This window comes from Mchenga conophoros, linkage group LG10 (assembly GCF_057382185.1).
Source record: "Mchenga conophoros isolate Kocher_MC1m ecotype Shallow Benthic linkage group LG10, M_conophoros_male_GT1.1, whole genome shotgun sequence".
Lineage (NCBI taxonomy): Eukaryota > Metazoa > Chordata > Actinopteri > Cichliformes > Cichlidae > Mchenga > Mchenga conophoros.
In genome coordinates, this window is record NC_140535.1 from 20,121,743 (window position 1) to 20,145,093 (window position 23,351).

The 23,351-nt window shown below is 41.5% G+C and overlaps 1 protein-coding gene across 2 annotated transcripts in view; it reads right to left on the reverse strand.

Moving 5' to 3' along the window:
* Positions 1-23,351, reverse strand: part of dclk1a (doublecortin-like kinase 1a) — a 47,098-nt gene that overhangs the window by 7,443 nt on the left and 16,304 nt on the right. For both annotated transcript variants that reach the window (XM_085289196.1, XM_085289195.1), the window contains 4 exons: positions 18,343-18,450; positions 8,447-8,541; positions 1,180-1,261; positions 358-530 (listed from right to left, as the gene is read on the reverse strand). In XM_085289196.1, the coding sequence (XP_085145322.1) occupies positions 358-530; positions 1,180-1,261; positions 8,447-8,541; positions 18,343-18,450 (458 nt within the window). The remainder of the gene's footprint in view (positions 1-357; positions 531-1,179; positions 1,262-8,446; positions 8,542-18,342; positions 18,451-23,351) is intronic.

Consider the following 23,351-nt stretch of genomic DNA (forward strand, 5'->3'; position numbering starts at 1 on the left):
TTTCCACCCAGAAAAGAATATTTTGCATTTTTAGAGTAATATCCCTATTTTGCTTAAAGACCCGCTGATATCTTCGGGTTAATGTGCAACCTTTATTGGAAGGTTGTAGAAATGTACTCCAAGGTGCTACTGAGGTGCTGTAGAGAGGCTGGTGTGACATACATAAAATAAAAAACTCCCTTTTAACAGGAAGAAAGTTCCAGGCTCAAGAAGGGGCGGCCATCTGCCTCACCCGGATGGGGTGAAAGGAGGAAGAATTTATCCTCTGAAGTTAGGATTATGTGGAGCTTTAGCCTTCTTGACGTGTCAGTACAATTTTTGCCTTTTTTGGGTCGTATTCGGTGGATGTTTGTTTACCTTGCCTCTGCATTTGCCCTTGTTGATGATCTTCAGAGCGTACTCTCGTCCTGTGGAGTGCTCCGTGCATTCCCGGACGACTGCAAAATTCCCATCTCCTAACATTCGCCCCACCTTGTAACGGTCTGATATGTAGGACGGCACAGCTGGAACCTCATTGACTAGAACTTCAGCTGCAGAGAAGAAGCACTGGTTTTTAGAGGGAACATAAACTGGTTTACACAGTTTAGCACCATAGAATATACACAGATATATGCTGAGGAAGCTATGATGTCTGATTATCAACTGTTGTCTAACCAGTCTCTTCAAGACATAAAGGTAGATTTAAAAACCTTCACAATTAAACAAACTGTAATATGATTGCAGACTTGAAATGTAAAAATAAGCAAATAGCAGAAACCTTTTAAATCTAAAAGATTCATATTTTTACAGCTAGTGAGGTCTGCAATTACATCACACAGAAGACTTTTTTGTTTATAAATCAAGATGCAAATAGGCATGATTTATCAATGCTCAGCTAAGTGTTAATGAGTCTCATGAATCTGTTTAAAAGATCTATAAGGGGGAAAAAAAGGTCCTCTGGATACTTTTTAAAAAAGATAAAATAAAATCAAAGATGAAAACGTCACATATGAGACCAAAAATCCTCCAGCCTTTCAAAGCAGTGTCACAGAGAGGTGAGTAAGACAGCATAAGAGCGGAAAGTTGCCGTAAGCATCGTGTACTAATCATGCTATGCAGGCAAGGGACGCGTCAAAGGTCACGCGCATGATTCAGACATGCATGATATTTGCAAGCACAAAGCAAGCTTTTTTTCCTCACCTTCAGGAACAAGTCCATCACCATCTTCCACTGGGCTCGAACCTTTAGTGGAAGACAGAGAGGTGGAAGAACCCTGGGACCCCTGCAGAGAAAGGAACAGGGTAGAGAGCAGGATGGAAAGGGGTTTATTACTAATCTGCGGCATTACCCAAAATAGTTTGCAATCCATAATCACGATAAAAAAAACCCAGACAAACACAATCACAGTCCCTTCTGCTACAGTCCTAGCCTAAACAAATATGTATGTTCAAAAATAGACAAAGGAACACTGTGTAACCCGCCTTATCCTCACAACAGCCCTACTGCTGTGGCTATGTTTGCGCATCTTTCTGATGTAATGCCCTGTGCTGTGTCTATACTGTGCTCATGAAAAAAAAAATCTGAAAACGAGTCCGAACAGACTTACTTGATCTGCATATAAGCCAGCAACCCCCCTATGTGTGTCTATATCATAGAGATGATTGCATCCAAATAAGCTCCTTTCCATTCACCTCACAACTGGAAGTAATTCTTCCCTGTTTTCTCACTCCTTACGATTACCTTTAATAAATCATAAAAACATGGGCTCCGGTGACACTAAATAAAGGCAGATGCCTTTCATCTGGATAGTAAGTGGGGGGTCATTAAATTGAAAGAGAGAGGATGAGAAGAGGCGTCTGCATCTATCTATCTAAAGACAAAAACTCATTATGCCCTCCACCTTGTAACCTTCTGTCTGGTTGTCATGGAAGCAACAAGGATGGAGAGTATCTAGTCGGGACTGTAAATGGGAATCTACCCCTCTTGTATTTCTGTGTCTGTTCCACTCCTGTGCACCTTTCTCTTCTCCTCGCTGCCAAACTCTGTTGTTTTGCTTCAGTCTTTTACTGCACTAGAAGACTTTCATCCTGTTTCGTTTGGAAGGTGGCGTTTTTCACGTGTTCGGTGGATTTTACCACCTTCTTTACTCTTTACTAATCTCTCCTCTGCTCAAATCCGTTCTCGTGGCTTACAGTCAGTCTTCGGGGTTGGGGCGTTTCCAGTGCTTGAATAAATCCACTAGCTGCAGCTGGAAGACGCAGGCTGGCCAGTGATGGCAACACGCACCATTGCAGTTCCTCTAAAATATAAGTGGAGCAACGTTGCCACTGTGCATTATTAACAAGTGCAGTTTGCTCTGTAGATGGTCTGTGTCTGTGAGCGTCATGCATGACTCAACTACATAATTATGGACGACCTCTCCAGGACATGACACATTTTTCCCATTACATGTGTAGCCAGATGTATTTTGCTGCTTTCCGTTGTATAACAATCGCTCATCAATAATCCCTTTCACCGTGATAGACTGCTGCCTGCTAAGCTTCACATTTGCTCTTTCAAGTCACTGAGCTGGATCTGCTGTCTGTGATTTTGTTTGATAATTAATATTGGACTTGGACCCTATTGTTCAAACACAGTGACTTCTGGCTCCAAAAATTGACAACATGACAATATCCTTAAAATCAAAACTGAGTCTTAAAGATATGTTTAAACTCTGTGGGTGATGTCACGGCGTTTAATTCCATCTTTTACATACAGTCTGTGATTAAAAGCTCAGAAAAGAACATTTGTGTGTGATCTTGAATGTCTTTTTTTTAAGTGAAAGAGAAATGTCCTAAGCATTTGTAAATCCCGGGGAGCTTGCTGTCCTGGCAGACTGGGATAAAAGCCATGCCTGTAATGACTTGGATCTGAAAACTATTTGCAGAGCTGATCTGCCCTGTATCTCTGCCACAGTAGCTGTCTACTCTTTTACTCATCTCAGCTGCTGTGACCTGAAAACCACGTAGGTAAATGTAGCTGTGAGTCAGGCTCAGTTTGGTTTATGTAATGTTGTTGTTGGCTGGGCACTCATCCCGGAACAAGAAAACCCACTTAATACCCATAAAGCCAATGACCCTCCTGTGCTTTATCTCAAAAAACATCCTTATTCTGTTCTTTTATTTTCTCATCCCAACTCGGATATTTACCTCTCTTGTGCTCTTATCGCACATCCAGTGCTGTCCTCAGCTCGCTTTCTCATTTTGAACTCCTTTCTCTCTCTCTCTCTCTCTCTCTCTCGCTTCCTGCCACTGAGGGAAACAAAATACTGTTGCTATGGAAACTGCTCACAGACAGGAGAACAGCAGCTTCCAGTGTAGAGACGGTAGCCTATATATGGGCACTTCCTGTCTGCGGGCTGAGAGATAGGTTCAGCCTTCTATGAAATTTGAGTCTCTCGTTTCTGTGTGGAAAACGATGAGACAGATGGGGTGACAGACAGAGTGGGAAACACAGAGAAAGACAGAGAGAGGGAGAGAGGTGGAGTGATGAAGCAGCAGAGAAATGTATGGAGTCTGGTCTGGCTGATATTGATCATGAGATTTGGCAGGAACTGTCTTGTTATTGTTAGACACTCCAGCTTTCTCCCTGTTGCACAATACACTATTCCTAGCTCTACATCTCTACACCTTTTCTGTAACTATGACTCACAACGACACTGACAAACCTTTTACATCATGACTGGAGCCACTGCTCTTCAGACCTGCGAGGGCAACACTCAGCAACTGCATACTGATCAGCTCATAAATAGGAATTAAACAGGATGTCCACAGATGACCTTAAATGTGGAGCATCATCTCAGAAGTAGGTTTGCAGCAGAAAGAAAGAATCATTCATTCCGTGGCTGGAAAGGAAATCTGTCAACTGTAGAGCCGAGCATTAAAAATGCACCACACATTTACATAACCAACTTAAGCGTAATGCCAGCTTTGTCCTTCATGCCTCTGTTTGAATCTGATTACAGCACACATAGCGAGGCTTTCTTGGTCTCTGCCCCTCAGGCTGCCAGAGCCAGACCTCTTATTTTTGCTTTCCCTGTCAGGCAATATCCAGCAGAAGCAAGATTTATTAGTGTTTACTTTGGTGGTAAAAATCTAATAAGATTTGATGCTAATGGGACTTTTTTCCTTCTTGTTGTTCCTCAAGAACACAGGGTACGGGAGACGGACAGAAAACATAATCTACTTGACTTTCATGAAAAGATCAAAACCATTTGGGGGATTCTGTCTTTCTGCTCTGCCAGTTGGACACAGTGAAGGTTCCTAATCACAATCCGTATGGACTCCAATCCCAGGAAATCACAGAAACGTGATTAAATACTTCAGGGAAAATTAAAGAAGGGAAGAAGGGGAGATTTAGGCTGCCCCGCCCATATATATATGAAATTGAGAGTAAAAGCAGTGAGCAATGAAAGATAACTGCTCCTCTGAGACTGTTTGTGTTGTAATAGCTGTTCTGCTCTGATGAATGCCCACAGCAGGCAGGTTTAACAAAGGAGAAGCACTGATAAATGTGCTACAGAAGAAAATCGCCATCCCCACGGCTGTACTGATGGAACATGAGGAACATGAGTGACGGTGTCGAGTTAAGAGAATAAAGACCACGAAATGAAAATGAAATGACAATGAATTTAATGAGGACGTCAACAAATGAAAATGAACACATTTAGCAAACAAAAACAAAAATGAGCCAAAAAGAGAGAGCAGCATCGCACGATGGAACCACGACAACATGTCGATAATTGACATGTTTACAAAAATCCGCATTAATGGAAAGAGCCAAAATTATCATCAAGCCTTTTTAGATGCGAGTGCTATTTGAATCATTAGTGAGTAATTTGGATAACTGATGTTTTTCTGTGGTTGTTGTTTTTGTGCGTGTGACAAACAAACAAAAGACAAAAAATGATTCTTGAAAAAAAGGCAAAAAACACTCTTCCGGGTCAGTCCACCGTGTGATGCGGCCGGTCTCTTTGACAGTCACAGAAACAAGCCAACTAATGACATCAAACACAACACATAATAAGAAATATATTACAACCAAAAATAACAAATACAATCTTCAGCAACAATACACTCGTGGGAATGAGATGAGACATTTATAAGAAGTTCACGATGCGCACTTTCTGCTTCAGTCGGCACTCTTCCTTTCACACATACTCGCACACAAATAATTTCAAAATGAATCACCCGACACATAACATGAACGCTGAGAATGAGAGACGGAGCATGCAATTCAACAGATTACGGATGTGAATGGATGAACGGTGAGAGGAGGATGAAGGTGATACTACAGATAACAATTAGCACTCTGTTTCTCTTAGACTCTCCTAAATGCATCACAGCTGCTGCGACACAGACCTTCTGTTAGTGTCGCCTTCGATCTGTCACTCTCTCCTCTTAATGCATTGTCTTTTTTTGTATGTTTATTTGTTTTCACACCAAATGGAGCGGACAGACTGCGAAGAGCGCTGACCTCGGTGGCACATTGAATTATGCCTCAGAGCTGATATTGACAGAAAACACTGTTGTGGGTGCGTGCCTGTGTGGAATAATGTGTCTATAGATCTTATATGAAAATAAAACTAATACGGAAATTTAGGATGCTCTCAGTGCTTTCACTGAGGCAAGCGGCCTTGAAAAGCTCATAAGAAGTGCAAAGTGGAAGGGCGGGGGGACGGCGGGCAGGGGGACGATTTTATGAATGTAGACCAGACTTTCATGCGTCGCTTGACAATTAGTAAAAATGGGTCACAGAGAGCATCAAATTTGCAAAATGTGTGAGTGTGCATGAAGCTGCTGTGCACAAATTTTCTGTACAAAAGTGTTCCACTGAAGTGTGCACGAACATGAAAGTTACTGTGCATGCACCTTCTTCTGAAGACGTGTGCATGCAATGGTGCAATGCTATGTTTGTAGTCTCTGCTTGGGGAAATAGGTTGTGATGGTCCTAGATGTGCTAGCAACCTACTTCAAGCAGCAAAGTGCCTCTAAGTGTTTAAATGCATGGTCCAGCGAGGTGAACTGTTAAATACAGCACTCGCAGTAGGTCACTGAGCCCCTGTGGCTGCTTAGGAAATAGATTTTTCATTCTTTTATTTGTTATATTTAACTTGCATTTTACCACCTAAACCTCATATCTGTGTTATTTTAGCCACTCTAAGCCTCAGATTGCTCTTCAGGGTTGGTAATGTTACTTGCTAGTTTTAAAGGGGTGCAGAGTTGTAATTATTCGTGCGGGTTTACACGCAAATCACAAAGAAGGAGAGGAGGAAATGTGCAAATTAGGGTCTTGGACTTATTGCCTCCTTCTCAAAGAAGATTAAATAACATCTATAAGAGAGATGATGGAATATAATTTCTCCCCATGAGGTTAATACCCTTTGATATGGGGAGGCGAGAGGGAGGGGGTGGGTGTGAGAATGACTGGGAAACGACTGTAAAAGAGAAATTAGAAGGTGTCGGGGAGGGAAGGGACAGGGACAGGGAGGAAATCTGTAACAGGGTAGATAGAAGAAGTAAGAAGTGGAGAGGAGAATTACATCGTAACATGGCTGAAGAGCGTGGAGCTGCAGAGTGGAAGGAAGAGATAATGGCCTGTGAGGCTTCTTTCCCTCCTTACAGCAGTCAAGCCATCGCGGGCTTGCTGCAGAGGCTGGAATAATCCCTCTTTGAGAAACAGACACTCAACTGGAATGTAACTGCTGCAACAGTGAGCTCTGAAATGGGCTAGAAAAGAAGGTTTAAGGAGGTTACGAAAACCAAAGGATAGGTGGTGTGTTTGCGTTTATAGCACTGGATTTTCATATTGTGGAAGAGGCAGAAAGTGGGCGGGGTCATTTTCTACAATGACTGCCCCACATTTATTTAACCAGAGCAAAGAACATAGAAAGGGAGGTAGAGCTTATAAATGTGCGCACGAGCCAGAACATTTCCTCTCAACACTGTAAACTATAATGACCCAGTTCCATAATTCAGATGAATGTGGAAGCCCTGTTATAGCTACAGCTCATAGCTGATCTGTTATCCTGGGTTACCTTCAGATTGCGTCAATATAACTTCTCACTGATGGATTCAGACTCTCTGCCATTCATCTATGTTTCCCGATTCACGGAAAATAGCACAGGAAAACCCAAGGAATGGACTCTTTAACCTACGCTGACTGAGGATACGGTCATGCATGAACACACACACACACACGCACACACACGCACACACATACTTATATAAAAGGTAATGACCCCCTCTGCTTTCCTCCCATAAAATCCGCCTGTGTAAATAAATAGTTGCAACATACATCATAGCTGCATCCCTGCAGTCAGGCAGAACGTGCAGTGAGTTTCAATCAGTGTGCATTAGAAACACACGAAACCTGCGAGTAGAAGCCTATGTGGATACACATGTATCTGTATTTCGGTATTCTAGAGGCTGAGGTGAACTGAGCTAGCGAGTGTTTGTTTAGGAGGGAGAAGACACTAAAACAGCAGTCGGCTTAAGCGCAAATTTAAGAGATGCTGTCAGAAAGCTGAGTGATTGGGATTGGAGCTGTTCTTAAAAGCTCACCCACATCACTGTCAAAGACTGGATTAACAAATACTTTGATATAAGCATCTACACACACGCGCGCGCACAGTGTACACGAAGTCGAGATATTTAATTCGAAGTTTTCCCTTTGAGTTGCATGCTCCTGCTCTGCACAGCAGTAATTTTATTTGTTAGCTACAGAAAACAGACTGCTATTAAGGTACTTTAACAGGCATACATGACAAAAAAGGGCTTAAATAATCGAATAGACTAGTATAAAATGTATTTCTACATCATTTACACAACTCGACATGTACAAAATAATGTGACTTGATTAAAAAAACAAAAGAAATTCTATATCAGAAGTGTGTACTGATTGCATCTTTTTGCTGAAAGATGGTCAAATGCAATGCAATGCCCAGCAGGTGAAGAAGGATGCAATCCAATTTCTGGAAATTAAAAACACACTGCAGACTGGGGCAGACTGCCAATCAGCCAGTCTCATCTTTATATCAGATACTGCACAATTTACCGACTAGCAGATCAGGTGATCTCAACAGGTCGGTGTTAACGTTATTCAGTGCTGAGCCACCAAAGGCAGACAGAATTCTTTATGAGGGACAGAATATGTGCTATAATATCCAAATGAAATGAACATTTGCCTTGCTGGAAGCCCAGAGCAGCACTGGGTGAGGTCTGAAATACTAAAGATGCTGGGAAGTTGTGCTTTCTTCATAATCTAGTGATTCTAAGATGTAGTCGGCCTATGCTCAGTCCCGGCTTTGTCCATTTCCTGAGAAAATAGAATAATTGTGTTATACGTTTTGTGATTTGGAGTCACTAAATGCTACGGGCTGACTCTTAGTGCGTGCTTTGCGAGCGTGCTCGTGTATTCCCATTCTTACCCTGCGTCGGCTAAGGCTGCCTGGACTGGTTGGGGAGGGGCTGGGAGATTTTCCCGAATGAGGAGTTGACAGCTGACTGGCCGGCGTCCCGTTCACTGGAGGGAGAAAAGAAAGGAGAGAAAAAACGGAGCAGGATGGATGAGAGTGGAGCGACCACTTTAAAAAACAAACAAACAAAAAAAAAAACACATAAATATTGTAATAGATGACTCCTTAAATGAAAATGCCTATTTTTTTAGAACAGCTATATTAGTGTCTAGCAACAGCCTACACTTCCGCCCTCAGCATCTCTCCATTAACATGAATGAGGCAGAGGAAGAGGAGAGCAAGGGAGAGAGTGAGGGAGAAAGATAAAGAAGAGCACCGAAGTCCACACTAGTTTTTTTTCTTTTTTCAGTCTAACAAAACAAACCCAGCAACAGCATCTCATTAAACAAGAACATACATTAATCAACCTCGCACACCAATCCTGTGTGCAGTTTGGCAGGGGGAGGAAAAGAAAAATCCAGGAGCATCATTAACCGGCAAAAAACCCACCAGCCTGTATTTCATCTTACTGAAAACATGACTTATTGTTTCTTGGCAACAAGAGGCTGCTTGGAGAATACAAAAACGGTCAGAGACGCAACTGAGTTCAGCTGAAGGCATATGTCATCTTCCTGAAGAGATTCAGAGCAGAATTCAGAAAACACTACAAGACTTAATACAAACACCCCTTTTTTAAAAATGCGGTTTAATTTCCTTTCTATGGCTGCCAGCACTGAGCTCTGTTTATATTGGCATTGAGATATAAAGAGCTCCAGCATGTAAAGAGTTCCTTTTATTTGTAACGTTCACCTAAATACAATTTCAGCCCAGCTCACAAGTCTGTGTATTTCCTGCTGAGATCAAAGAACTTTCTGAATTATTCAAGACAAAGGAGGAAAGCACAAAAGAGACTAAGATATAACATCTGCCGCTGTATCACACGTATCATCGCCATCATCATCATCATCATTATCATCATTAAAACATAAAAAAATAAAGAAACCCTTCACCTAAAGCTCTTCATTGATGAAATTCAACATCACGGCGTTACGCACACAGGCAGACACTCCTCCTGGTTACACAACAAAAGCATTAACATTTTAACGGCAGCTCTCACTGACCTCTTACCAGAAAAATCCCTACACGACACTTTACAAAGTCAGCAGCTTGGCATGTGTTGCGGTGACACGGCGGACACAATCAGAGGTGTCCAAAAATGATCCGATCCAGGGACAATTAAAGTTTTACGTTACCCGGGGAAATGGTATTATAAAAGCTGCATGCATTACAGGGGTTTATTTTCTGGATGGGATGGTTTCCTACCTTCCACTTCCAGCATGATGAAAAGCACAGTGATAATCCAAAATGGGATAAAGAGAGGAGGAGGAAGAACAGCACCTTTGTACTCGCTCCGTCCGAGTGTGATAATAAACTGTGGTGAATGGGAGAGACGGAGCAGGGCTGTAGTGTACTACACAGAGAGGCGGAGAGGCTGCTTGCGCAAACTCTGACGCGCACCAGTGAGCAGAGACAGAGAGAGAGAGAGAGAGAGAGAGAGAGAGAGAGAGAGAGAGAGAGAGGAGGGGGGTGTAGTACAAAAAAATAACATCTATATTTTAAATATCTATCCACTGGCCTCCTTGCTTGTATGAGACAAGCTGAGAAAGGGGCGGATTAGAACTGATAATATAACTAATGCAGTAGATATAGATCCAACCAAGGAGGCTGTAATGCTCAGGAGCAGCCTGTCCTACTTTAAGAGCTTTACACTTCCTCGTGGAAACATCCTCAGGAAAAATCAAGAACAATAATTCTTCTATTTATTAGAAGTCTCACCCAAAGCAGCAGCCATTGCACCAGCGTCCTCTGCATGTCTTTAGGTTTTATCATTCCTCAAGTTACATGGCCAAACTAGAGGATACTGCAAACAAGATTCACCCAGACCTACTGGAGCTATTTTCTAATTTTGGCTGTAAATGAAAAAAATAAAATCTCATCCTTCAGGAAGCATTTGAATTTTCTCTCTAGCCCAGACTGGTTGAGGAGTTACAGCAAGGTGACACACAGATGATGAAATCTCTTTCTATCAGTGTTCAGCTAGCAGTGCCTTATGAATGCCTTGTGCTACTATGATACATTAAATATCTCCGTAAAGCTCGTCTTATCTACTTTCAGAAACCGTTTGAGTTTTGTCTCAACAATAACAGGATTATGGTCATTTAAAAAGTGCTTGTAAAATGGGCCCACCTTAGGCTAAATGTTGAAACAACTCCACCACAAAAGCTCTGGAAGACTTTCTGGTAAGACCAGTTAATGGAGAAGTTTGTGGTTGTGATACACAGGCAGGTTTTTTCTCCCAGTATGTGTCGCCAGGTTGTAAAGCGAACTGTTCCAAATGAATTCAGTGTAACTTGTTTTCTTTCTAGGTTCATTTTTCCAGCGTGACTCAACATTCACACATGAGGAGATCCACTGTTGGAGTAAGGATACCAATTTGGCCACAATGCAGCCACAAAAAGACGCTGTTTTTCAGCTTCTTTCACACCTACTGTGTTAAATGCAGCAAGTGTTATGCTTAGAAAAAAACAACAACAATAATAATAATATTAATGACAAGTGAGCTGGGCTAGTATCGAAGATTGAAAAGCACCTCGTGTGCTCCTGTCTCCTGCTGAGTGATGCCCTGATTGATGCACTGGCTGCATATTATGTAAGACTCTTGAAAAAAGAAATAAAAACACAGCCTCAGAGTGAATGTGAAGTATATCCAGGAGATCTGTCACTGCTATTGACGAGCAGTGTGACAGTACAATGTTCATTGTTTAAATAACCCATTACACGGAGCCGACGTAAAGCCTGCGAGTTAATTAAAGTGTTTTCGGTTCCTAAGTAGAAAACAAGACAGCACCGTTCTTCATCTGGGAACTGTAAATTTCTGTGACAGAGCGGACCAAGTATAGACCAACACTGCCTTTCCTCAAGTCGAGACATTAATGCGTCTAAAAATTCAATTTAATCCACACAAGCATAAAATAATGCCTGCTCAATTATGGTACCCAGCAGCAACACATTCAGCTATTACAAGCTGTATGGGTAAACAAGCACAGTGGTTTAAAACTGTTATTTAATATTGTCAGTATAAGAGAAAAATGTGTGATCTTGATTTTCTACATTGTCATCGGCTCACATCCTCCTCCATATGAGGAATTTGGAAGCTTGTGTGTATCCAGCCTTTATTCTTAGATCCAAATATGCACACTCTGTTCTAAAAATTGAATATTTTCAGCATATTTGAGCAAATTCTATAGATAAAATCATGCATGAAGGCAGGTTTTGGGACAACACAGTGAAACATTACAAATTCTCATATGACTCAATTCTCAATTCTCAAATGACATAACAGAAGTCAATAAAAGCACCAGAGCAGCTCTGTTTCATAACACCAAAGCTGCCTGAAAGGATGTGTCCTTATGCATTTAGTGCTGTTGTTTTGTATTTGTTGCATCCCCTCTGCTCAAAGTACATTCGGGCCTTTCATGATTGGATTTTTCCGAGCAAGAGATGTGTTGAAGGCTGCAGACATCATGTGTTCACAGTTCAGAAGCTGCCGCTGCCAGCAGGGAATCCTCTCGAGACACCCTGCATTTATTTTTGGGTCAGCTGCCCCAAACACTTCAGCGTGACGTCTCTCCATTCACGAGGAGCCGCTTATGACGGAAAGCACGAGGTGAGACGCCGAGGCAGCGAGAGAGCGATTCTTCCTGACTACATCTGCACTTCTCAGTTAATTTTAGCTGACATGAGGCATTCGAGGAGAGCCGGGGGACAGATGGTAAAATGGAGGGGAGGGGAAGGAGAAACTATGTATGAGTGCAAAATGTTTTCTCACTTTATTTTGGGTTTGTGTGCTTGTGACATCATCTCAGAGCGACGCTCGAGTGACAATGTCAGCCTGAGAAGCAACAATCTGCCGACACACAACCAAAAGACTAATGCTAAATACGACCACCGTCAATACGAAAGGGGAACGAGGCAGCATCCAAGCGACGCATTAAAATTGCAAGGTTGAATAATTTTAAATGGAATTTGTAACATAACATTTAATTTTCCTTCACTTTGATGCCTTCTCGTTAATTTCAAATTATTCTATTTCTGTGCAATTATGATTCATCGGCGAGACAGAGCATGATTCACCTAACAAACATTCAGCACACAAGTCTCTGAGCTTTGATGTTCTTCGGTACGTACAAGGACGGAGAGTTAAACTTCATCTGTGCTGGGAAGCGGGACGAGAAGTTGTTTGTTCTGCATTGATTCAGCATATTTCTCAGAAGGCTTTCTGTTCATGAAAGAGACCAAAGACAACGTGTTTTTCTAGTCTGATAAAGGAACGCAAAGGCTGCACCATCCTTTTTTTGCTCCATCACATATCCAACATAAATCCGATACTCGACAGAGATGCTTTTACATATATTCCATTCACTTTTGTGTGTTGCAGTTTATATGGAGTATAATCTCACTGTGAGCAATACACAACTGTGACTGCTTTGTTGATCACTATACAAGCGCTGTTTATCACAAATCCTTAGTGTGAACCTTTTAGATCTAATGCTTATTAAAAATAGAATGATTTTTTTGAATAGCTGCTTTCTTCTGAAAACACAGTAAAATTGTTAAAAAGTTAGGGATTAGTCAAGAAAGCGTTTTTTCAGAGTGAACCAGACTCGTGGTAAATAGACCGATTCTTATATAGAGCTTCTCTACTCTACCGGAGCACTTAAAGTATTTTATACAACATGCCTCATTCACATAAACACTTTCTTCTATGCTTAAGTTCTTTCTTTCTAACATTCACACACATTCATACTCATAGCAACTTGGGGTTAGTATCTTGCATATTTGGCATGCAGACTGGAGCAGCCAGGGATTCTTATCAGTAGATGACCTGCTCCACATACTGCACAGCAGGTCTGTAGAGTAGCTCTACCTAATCGTTTGCTGCCTATTCCCACCACACAAGTCACATAACTTCTCCATCCATCCATTACCTTCTGATTATCTAAAGTTGATAAGATGACAAGACAAACCAGATGTGGTACATAATCTCTCCAGTGAGTTTTGGGTGTCCTCCCAGTGAGGGGTGCCTGGAAAACCTCTAATGGGAATTGCCCAGGAGGCATCCTAACCACCTTCTTTCAGCATGGAAGAGCTTGGAGCTTTTCCCCGTGTTTTTTTTTTGTTTGGTTGGGTTTTTTTTATACAGTCTCCTTAATGCCCAGATGTGTCTGGGATGCAAGGAACAAAAGCAAATACAGGAAAAAGGTGCTGTGTCCTGGACTATTGGAGTACACTGAACATTTGCATTTGTTTCACAGTTAGCTGTTAGCTGGTGTAGACTTTTGCACATCTATAGTATCTTGCTGCATCTCAGAATGCAAAGCACACGGGGTTATAGTTTTTTTTTTTAGCTATAACTTACAACATACACCTGGTAGCTGGTTGGGATCCTGATTGGATGAGGTTCACACCAAAAACCAACCACTCTGGAGTTCATTTAGAAACGCAACGAGACCAACTCCTTCAAAGGTCTTGCGATCACTGCGTCGACACACCTGCACAAGCGAACCGCACAAAGTCAGAAAACTAAACACCACACCTGTGCCTTATGTGGATACATTTTAAAAGCTCTGATTTCAGTTTGATTCTCCCGATCGCATTCTTTGTCTCCGTATGAGTGTGCGGTTGTCTATAGCTCGCTTGTTTTGCTTTTCTGTGCCTCTTTAGTGGTGTCCAGGTCTACCCTGCAAACGTGCAGAATGAGGAGCAGCCAGACACACACAAAGAACACCAGGTGGTGCTTAGCAGCACACGTGTTGTGTTACGTGCACTCACTATCTGGCTTTCACTACCTTGCAGATAATTCTCGCCTCACATCTGCTCTGTGCAGCTCCTCAGGTCCAGCTTATTATATGTGATCAAGAATTTTATGTCTGTGTTGGCTGAAGGGAAAATTAATGTGGGAATTCAAGGCTGCTTTTTCAGCACACCCAAAGACCCGGAGCAAGGTTAAAAACTATAGGAGATCGTCATCATGCACTGACATCATGGATGAAAAATAACACTTCTACTGTCTGCCAAGAGTCTTTCTGATGTCGAAGTCTTATTTCCACTGTGAAGATGTCCATCCATAACTAACAGCAATATGATCACACAGTGATTTTTGAGTAATTTGTTGCATTTTAACTCTGAGGATTTATTCAACTTTAACTAATACGTTGCCGCACACAGGACTACAATGGAGAAAATTAGCCTTGGCTTTCAAGTGAATGTAACTGTCCAAAATGTGATGTCTTTTATGATGTTTATTTGAAAGACCTAACTCTAATTTGTGTCCTGATATCAGGAGGCTGTGAACTCAAAGCTCAGGAATAGCAGGTTACTGCTCAAAATGTCTCTATTTTGAGAAAATGTGTTGATGATGTAAGATCACATGCTCCCCAGATCTCAGTTTTTGTTATATTTATTCTAATTTAGGACTAAGAATAAGCTTCACGGCTAATTAATCTGTTAATTTCTCTCTTGATTTACTGATTAAATGCTTGTAGTCTATAATTACCCAAAATACTCAAAATTTCCAAAAATCCCAAGTTGACATCTGTAAATAGCAGTCCAATAACCATAACGTGTCCGATCAGAATGATATAAAACAGAGTAAAGAAACACTTGTGATCAAATATTTCAGCAGTAGTAATACTTAAACCTGCAAATTGCACATAGCAAGAGGAGACGGCACACACTGGGAAACTGCACCACTGAACTTGCCTTTAACGCAACACTTTAGATGTAAATAAAGTTTGTAAATAAATACATTGTCTTTATTTTCATTACCAGTGATGAGACCTGATCACAGTAACGCCTATCAAATGTCATTGGACATTGACACAGTCCCCCATTTTCAGACGCTCAAAAGCAATTGAACAAAATAACATGATTTTAAATATAAAGACTGTTTTCAGTGCTTAGATGAAAATCGTGAGTGCCTGAAGTCTAGAAACCACAGATATCACCAAATGCTGTGTTTTCTTTAGACCTTTACATCATCTTCAGATGTGTTTTTGTGGGTCTCTCTGTCTTCAGTTTTTCTTCAGTAACTGAAAAGCATGCTCTCAAGTCTGAGCAGAGTACAGCCCTGTACGCCTTATCACAGTCCATCTGCTATCATTTCTACCAGCAGTCACATCATCGACACACACTAGTAAACTGGTTTCACTGGCAGACATCCATGCTCATGCCATAACACTGACTCCACCATGTTTGGCAGATACTGTGGATCAGATCATGAGCTATTGTTCTCCTTCTCTTACTTTTCTCCTCCCCAAAGTTCATTTTGGTTTCATCTGTCCAAAGAATTTGCTTCAGAAGTGTGCAGGCTGTTTTGGATGTTTTCTGGCAAAGCCTAACGTGGATGGATGTCTTGCTCTTGAGCCAAACCAGTAGTTTGCACAAGTGTCTGTTTATATTTTTGAAGGTGTCTTTTGATTGTTGACCTTGACAATGATACTGCTATCTCCCCAAGAGTGTTGGTCTTGACTTGGCTTGATGTTATGAAGTTGTTTTTCTTTGGGAACATATTCTCTGATCATCCACTTTAGTTCTCCTCTGTGATCTTTCTGGTCTTTCGGTGTTGCTGAGCTGGCCAGTTCATTCCTTCTTTTTAAGAATGGATCTTTAGACCTCATATTGAGAGGTCCAGTGAACAGCTTCCAAATTCAAATTTTAACACTTGGAATGAGCTCAAGGAATAACAGCAGAACAGGCCTCACATGGCCATTAAACTGCTTGTTAGACGAATGTCCAATTACTTTAGAGCCTCTAAAAATTGGGGACTGTGTATAAAAAAAAGTGATTCCTAAAGAGTTAATGGAATACATTTGCTGAGCCCCTTGAATTAAAGCTGGAAGTCTATGGTTCAGTCACACAGTGATTGTTTGATTTAAAATCCACAGAAAACTACAATAATTGTGTCTTTGTCAAAAGAAAATATGAACCTAACTGTACATACAGATTGATAAGTGAATGTGCTCCTGGTTCAGCAGTATCAGCTGTTGTTCACTACTATAACAGAACATGTTGTCCTCAAGGGGAGGGAACACGATGTGCTTTTAACATTTGAATAAAAGAGCAGCAGAAGGTTAGTCAGGGTCAGACAGATTTCCACTGCTGTTTTGTTCCTGACCAACAATGTCTGAGGGAGTAAATACAAACAGAAAACAGTCAACACCAGTCAGGGAATATTTGATGATGTTAAGCAGCGGAAGCAACACCAGAAGGTGAACATTTTGGCGACGTGAAAAAAACGCAGGGACGTTCTGAGTCAGGGCGAGGGCCGAACGTCAGTCAGCTCCTCTCCCCTCTGCAGGCCATTTCACAGGAAGTCCCTGCCATATATGGTTGTCACAGGCCATTGTGTCTGTAGCTACATGCTCCTACTGTGCTATGTTCCCATGGCAACCAAGACGAATCAGTCCCTCCCTCCGCCAGTCTCTTGTTTTCTCTTTCTCTCTCTCTCTCACACACACAGACACACACACACACCAGGATACACCTTTATTCCAGACTTTGCTGCAGCCAGCGAGATCAGATGGTGGTGTATGACTCACTCTCATAACCTTTCCCCAAAGTTTTCAAGCCTTCAGCATCCAGAAGTTTCTCTCCTTACCCCAGCTGTTTACATCCTTCTTCCTATTCAGGTCAACAAAAAATCCAGCAGCAAATGTTCGCGTTCGTTCTGCGTGGTCACGTTACGGTTACGATTTAAGGTTAAAATAATAATAATAATAATAAAGAAATAAATGGTGCCTCTGGACTTCAGCAGCAGGTGGAACAAATTCTTCTTTAGTAGTTTCTGTGTGTTGCATCACCCACTCAATAACCCCCCTACCAAAAAAAACCCCAATAGGTCTTTATACGCGTACAAATCATAAAATGATTACAGTGTGGAGGAAAAGTTAAGTGCACTGTTGCATAACCAGGCATATTACACACAACCAAAGCTCAAGCTGTGCAATCAGACAATGCCTGATTTTGTTCAAAGCTCTAAACTAATCATCAAGTTCTCGCCAGCTCTGAGACAGACCGAATGAATGTTTGGCCTCTTAAACACACACACACACACACACACACACACACACACACACACACACACACACACACACACACACACACACACACAAACAGTTGTGGTGCATTAATGAAAGCTGCATTCATCTATCAGAATGATTGTTTTCACACACGTTTGGTCTGTTGTTATCTCAAAAGGACTTCTAGACAGACTCTCAGGCACAAACAATAAGAGCAGGCACCAGTGCAAGCTTATTACATTTCATTAGTATGTCAGGTGAAGCACGGCTTGTTGGGGAGCTGCAGGATTGAGTCACCAGCCCCGTTCATCTTTCCCTCTCATCTTCACTCCTTCCACCCTCCCTCTCTCTCTCTTTTTTTGTTGCTTTTTACCTCTCTCATCCCTGTTTGCCTTTTTCTCTCCTCCCTTGTGAAAACATTCTCATTTGAATTCACATTCAAGCAACAAGGCGCAGCTCACATATGTACGCCGCGAGACACTCCACAGAGCTCAGATTTCATCGTGTTCATTCATACTGCGCTGAGATGCCGATTAAGTGACGATCTAGAAAACACCAAGCAATCAGACGATGAGCTATTATTACACAAACAACTCCCGACCACGGCGAACGCATCTGAGGTGCTGCAGACATGCACAAGCTCAAAAAAAAGGCAGGGGATGAGTTACAGGGTGTGTTAAACTACTTAAAGAGAGGACTAGAAGAAGACAGAAACTTTTGCTGTCTTACCAGATGCAGGCGACTTGCTGCGCAGCGATTGGACAACAGTTCTGGGGGAGCCTCGGTTCAAAGAGCCTGACATCCTCCCATAGATCAATGATTTCATCATACGACACTCTGCAAGCACAAAGAGAGGACAGATAGAGGTGTTCAGGGACTGTTTAGCAAATATTAATCCACTCACCTTTATGTATTCATCCAGTGCGCTGAAATCCAAAATGTGTAAGCTGTAGAAATTCAAATCCTAAGGAGGTAGCAGCTTTTTTACCTTCTTGCAGCACTCGGGATTTCATGCTCAAATAAACTGACATTAGGTGTGCGACACTGTAACATGACACTGGTTTGTGGCACAGAAACAGCCTTAATATTACACCATCAGAGCACTCGAACAACACGACAGCTCTGTTAGTCTGAAATGAAAAGTTTATGGATTTTAAGCCAGCTACTGTTTTAATATTGTTTTTGAGTGAGTCTAACCTTTAGCCATGCAAGAGAACAGCAAACCACTAATGTATCGCCACACTTGTAATTGGTTTTACCTTCAGGTCCCCCTGCAAAAACGAGCCCTGACCTTCAGTGGGCTCGTTTTCCAAACGCAATTATTGTGGTGCTTCAGAAGTGACAGCTATGACTCACGGAGGTCTTACAGACACACACACACACACACACACAGCGCTAGTAAATGAGCCATGTGATGGTATTAAAACACACGCTCCGTGTCGGCTCCATCCCCAAAACTTTACTCCTCCACTGTTCATTAACCCAGCCCCATTATAGCTCATTGCCATTATAGACCAGTGGGAAAGACAAATTGTACAGCTTGCCCCGCACATGTCTGTGTGCGTGCGTGTGTGTGTGTGTGTGCATGCGTCCGTGCATATGAGAGCCTGGCTGTGTGTCTGTCTGTATTTGCATTTGCTTGTGTGGCAGACGTTTGTGGCCCAGTGATTAATGTACAATACCGAGTGTTAACATGATGACAGTGTGCCAGAGCTGAGGCAGAGGCGATAATTATAGCGATGCTGAGAGGAGGCGAAGTTGTCTGCAGCTCTGACTCCAGATGTCTCTCTGTTACGCTGTCTGTTTCGTTTGTCGCTCTCCGTTCCTGTCTGTCTATTTCTGCCTCTTGCTCTCTGTCTGCCAGAGCATGATGAGGTGTCAAATCATGCTCTGTGTCTATAAAACATTAGATATGGCTGTGTTATAATCACTGTTTTTGGGGGGGGGAAAGGTGGTTCAGACGAATTCTCCTGACGAAAATCGACCTATGTAGAAGAGTCTGTGTAACGTTTTTAACGGTGTTGATTGTGCCCAAACTTTCATAAAGGACATTTGGGATGTTTAGAGAACATTCCCATACTGCCCCTCAATGGTCACATGAGATCATTTAATTGAGAAATTAAACAAAGGATCCTACGTGGGTAAAAGCTGAATGTATACTCTCCATTCTCAGTAAGATTTTTAAAAAGATCATTTTCATTCCTTTATGGTCATGTTGCAGCATTTCATAGCAGACATTTGGTATCTTTGGGGTACATTTTCTTATGGTAATCTGTTATTCACAATATTTACATGAGGACCTTTCATACGAGACTAGTGGAAACATTTTGGATATGAAGAAGATGTTCCCTATAAATGTAAGAGATTGCACCCTTTTTCGTTTTAATAAAAGTTAAATGAAACTGAAGTTTAATAAATATTGGATATGGTTGGGGATGGAGCAAGGAGTAGTCTGATTACAACAATTATCACAACAATCAGATAATGTTACATCTGGCTATTTGCAACTAGAAGTGTTGCATTTAAATGCATTTGGCACACATTCTTGGGAAATACTGGGAGTGATCGGGGGACAGTTGATATATGGTACCATGTATTGAGCCATTACTAATTTGGTTTAGTTTTCCAGGCTTTCTGAAGGTCTTTCAAAGTTTTTCTTTGGACATTGGCTGCTTTATCACTGCTCATTTTTGTACCGGACCATTCTCACAGGAATGTTTTTATTCATTAATTATTAAGCCACTTAACACTGACCCATCAATCATTCAGGCTTAAAAAACGCACATAACACAAGGAATGACCAGTGTTGTGTCCACACGTAACGGATAACACAGAATCCATTTTAAATAGTATCTTTAGCCACTTTGTTACTAGGAGCCTGAACAAAACACATTATTTGTTCCAATTTCTTTAGATGAGTCTATGAAAAATAATACAGATAACACAGTTTGACAGACTTAAAATAGTATTTTTGTACCAACAACATCTGTCCCTTCAGTTAATAAATCTAATGCTCACTGAAGTCTCATCAGAAATGGTCTTAATGGAAGTGTACCTGTTAAGAAGCCATTCTCAAGGAAGATAAATAGAGAACAAAGACTTATGGATGCCAAATTACACAAGAACTGAACGGAAAATTAGTGACAACAGGTCTTATGCGAAAGATCCCAAACACACTCCCGCTGCCGTAAAGCACACCTGAATAGAAAAACACACAAACTCTATATCAGTCATGGATTGGCCTCTCCAGAGCCTGAACCTTAATATTACTGAAGCAGCGTGAGATCATCTTGACAGAAAACAGAAAAAAAAAGGAAGCTTTGAACATCCTTCAAGAAGCCTGGAGAACTATTCCTGAAGACTACTTAAAAGATGGCTTGCCTAAGAGCATTCAGGCTGTGTGCAAGAATAAAGATGGGAATACCAAACATTGACTTTCAGGCTCATTAGATTTATACAACCTCAGTTTTTGCCTGTTATTATGTATTTGCACAAATGCATCTTTGGACCTATTTCACACTTTTCTAGCAAAATATAAACATGGGCGCCTGAAAACTTTCCTTTAGATCACTATAGTATAATTAACTGAATTACGATTACATTACCAGGCCTTTATGTCCTTCACACATTAAATAGTCAACACAAGGTCAAAAATCAACGCTTGAAGTTTAAACGCAGTTTTAGGTGAAAGTTAGAGATGTACAGGCTTGAGTTTGACATATCTGGATTCTTCAAACACGTGTTTTCATCAGGGAGCTGTCTGACTAGTCTTCACTCAGTAGCATGACAGCAGCCTACGATACAGGCAGAGACACAAGAACAAGCAGCCCTGCAACCACTTCTGTGGTCCCCACAGAGCCCTTATTTCAACATCATGGAGACAAACTGGGAATACATGAAAAGAAACCGAAAACAGGCAGCTGAACTCCACAGATTTACAGTGTTTCAAAGAGGACTGGAGCTCTTTTCACAACAGCAGCTCAAAAAACGAATTTGGAGGAAGCTTTGAGGCGGAAATGACCCTATTGTATTCTTCCAGCAAGAAAATACAGCAAATCCTGATGTACTAGAAAATGTACTAATGTACTCTACGAACTCTAAGAGCAAGGACGACAGTGGGCATGCTTGCTGTGCTGTTAGTGTGTTTTTTGTTCACACACAGTTGTAGCAAGCGTGGGCAGATAATTAAATTTTCATCACACGGATAAGAGGTGCTTCTTAGCTATAAGTGATTGGTTTAAAATGCTTATGGAGACAATCGTCAGTAATTAATTAAACATAGTCGAATCACAGGCTTATAAACCTTGCTCCATGAAGGAAAAAGTTTTGTTGTTATCATTCTCAAGACAGAGGAAGGTTACCAAAGGAAGACATAGCTAATGAAAGCAGGAAGGCACAATGTGCTCCAAATGAAAGAACAGTGAGGAGGAGGAGTGAGGGGGAAAGGGAGACAAAAGAGGGTAGGGGGCGGAGGTTTGCAACCATGGCGGGATGGATACCTGGGAAACAAATAAATTGAATAAACCTTTCAACAAAACCCAGTGCACACTCATTCATGTAGGAGACAGGAAGAGAGATGAGAGGGTAAGAATACAGATGAGCACTAAATGGCAGGAGTGAAGGGAAGGGGGAGAGAGACAGGCAGCAGCACACACAGATGGGTAAAGTGAGGACAGAACACATCCTCAGTGGATAGCGGTGGGGAGACAGGCAGAAAAGAGGGAGAGGAACAATGGTAAAATAGGTTAGACGGTGGTTTAAGTGCAGTGGACCGAGAGGAGAGGATGAAGTAGACAGCCTACAGCTGGGGTGTCGAACATGAGGCCCGGTGGCCAGAATGGGCCTTTCAAAAACTCCAGTTTGGCCCATGCAATGGCTTCGGAAAAAATGTATGAGGACATAAATTTCGGTTATTGAACTGCTTTTTAGTTTTACAGCCTTTGCTACATTTGTACAACACCAGTTAAAAAGTAATAGAAAAAACAATTAAATGACAGAAAAGATCTTGTTTTATTTTAGTGAGACAAATCGTGCTGTGAATTAGCAAAACTCTTCTGTGTTACAATTCCAACACAGTCAGGGCAACAAGCTACCAAACCTTTTTTTTATTGCAATTTTATACATTTATTTCTTGCAACTTTAGCCCAAAGTGTCAGCAGCATTGCTTCATCATGAAGAGAAACAGACAGTTTTTATATGAAGATATCTCCAGGGTGAAATGTGTACTTAAATTTCTTTTACACTGACAGAAATGGGACTTTCACTGGTCAAAGTGGGCTGTTTGTGGCCCAAAATGTAAAATGTGTTGGACATCAAGCAGAGGGTTGAACCAGGAAGATTACCGGTAATGTTTTTTTTATTTTATTCACTGAAATGTTTTATGATGACGTGCATGTACTTAGCCCTTTATCACCCAAGTATCATGCAGGACCCTGGACTTATTTTGTAATTTTGGCTGTAAAATGTCAAAATAATTGTTATCGTTCAGGAATCCTTTGAATTTTCTCTCTAGCCTAAAGTGGTTGAGAAGTTATGCTAATGAAGGAAGAGCTGTGTTCAGAAAGCAGTACCTTATGACAGCTCTGTGCTGCCATGATACACCAAATATCTTCTATTCTTTCCAAAAGTATTTTCCTTTTGTCTCTAGCACAAATAGTAACTGTCACACCCAGCAGGATCAGTGTCCGGCTGATCTGAGGTTTTTTCTATCTTTCTCTCCAACTTCCACTCTCTCTCTC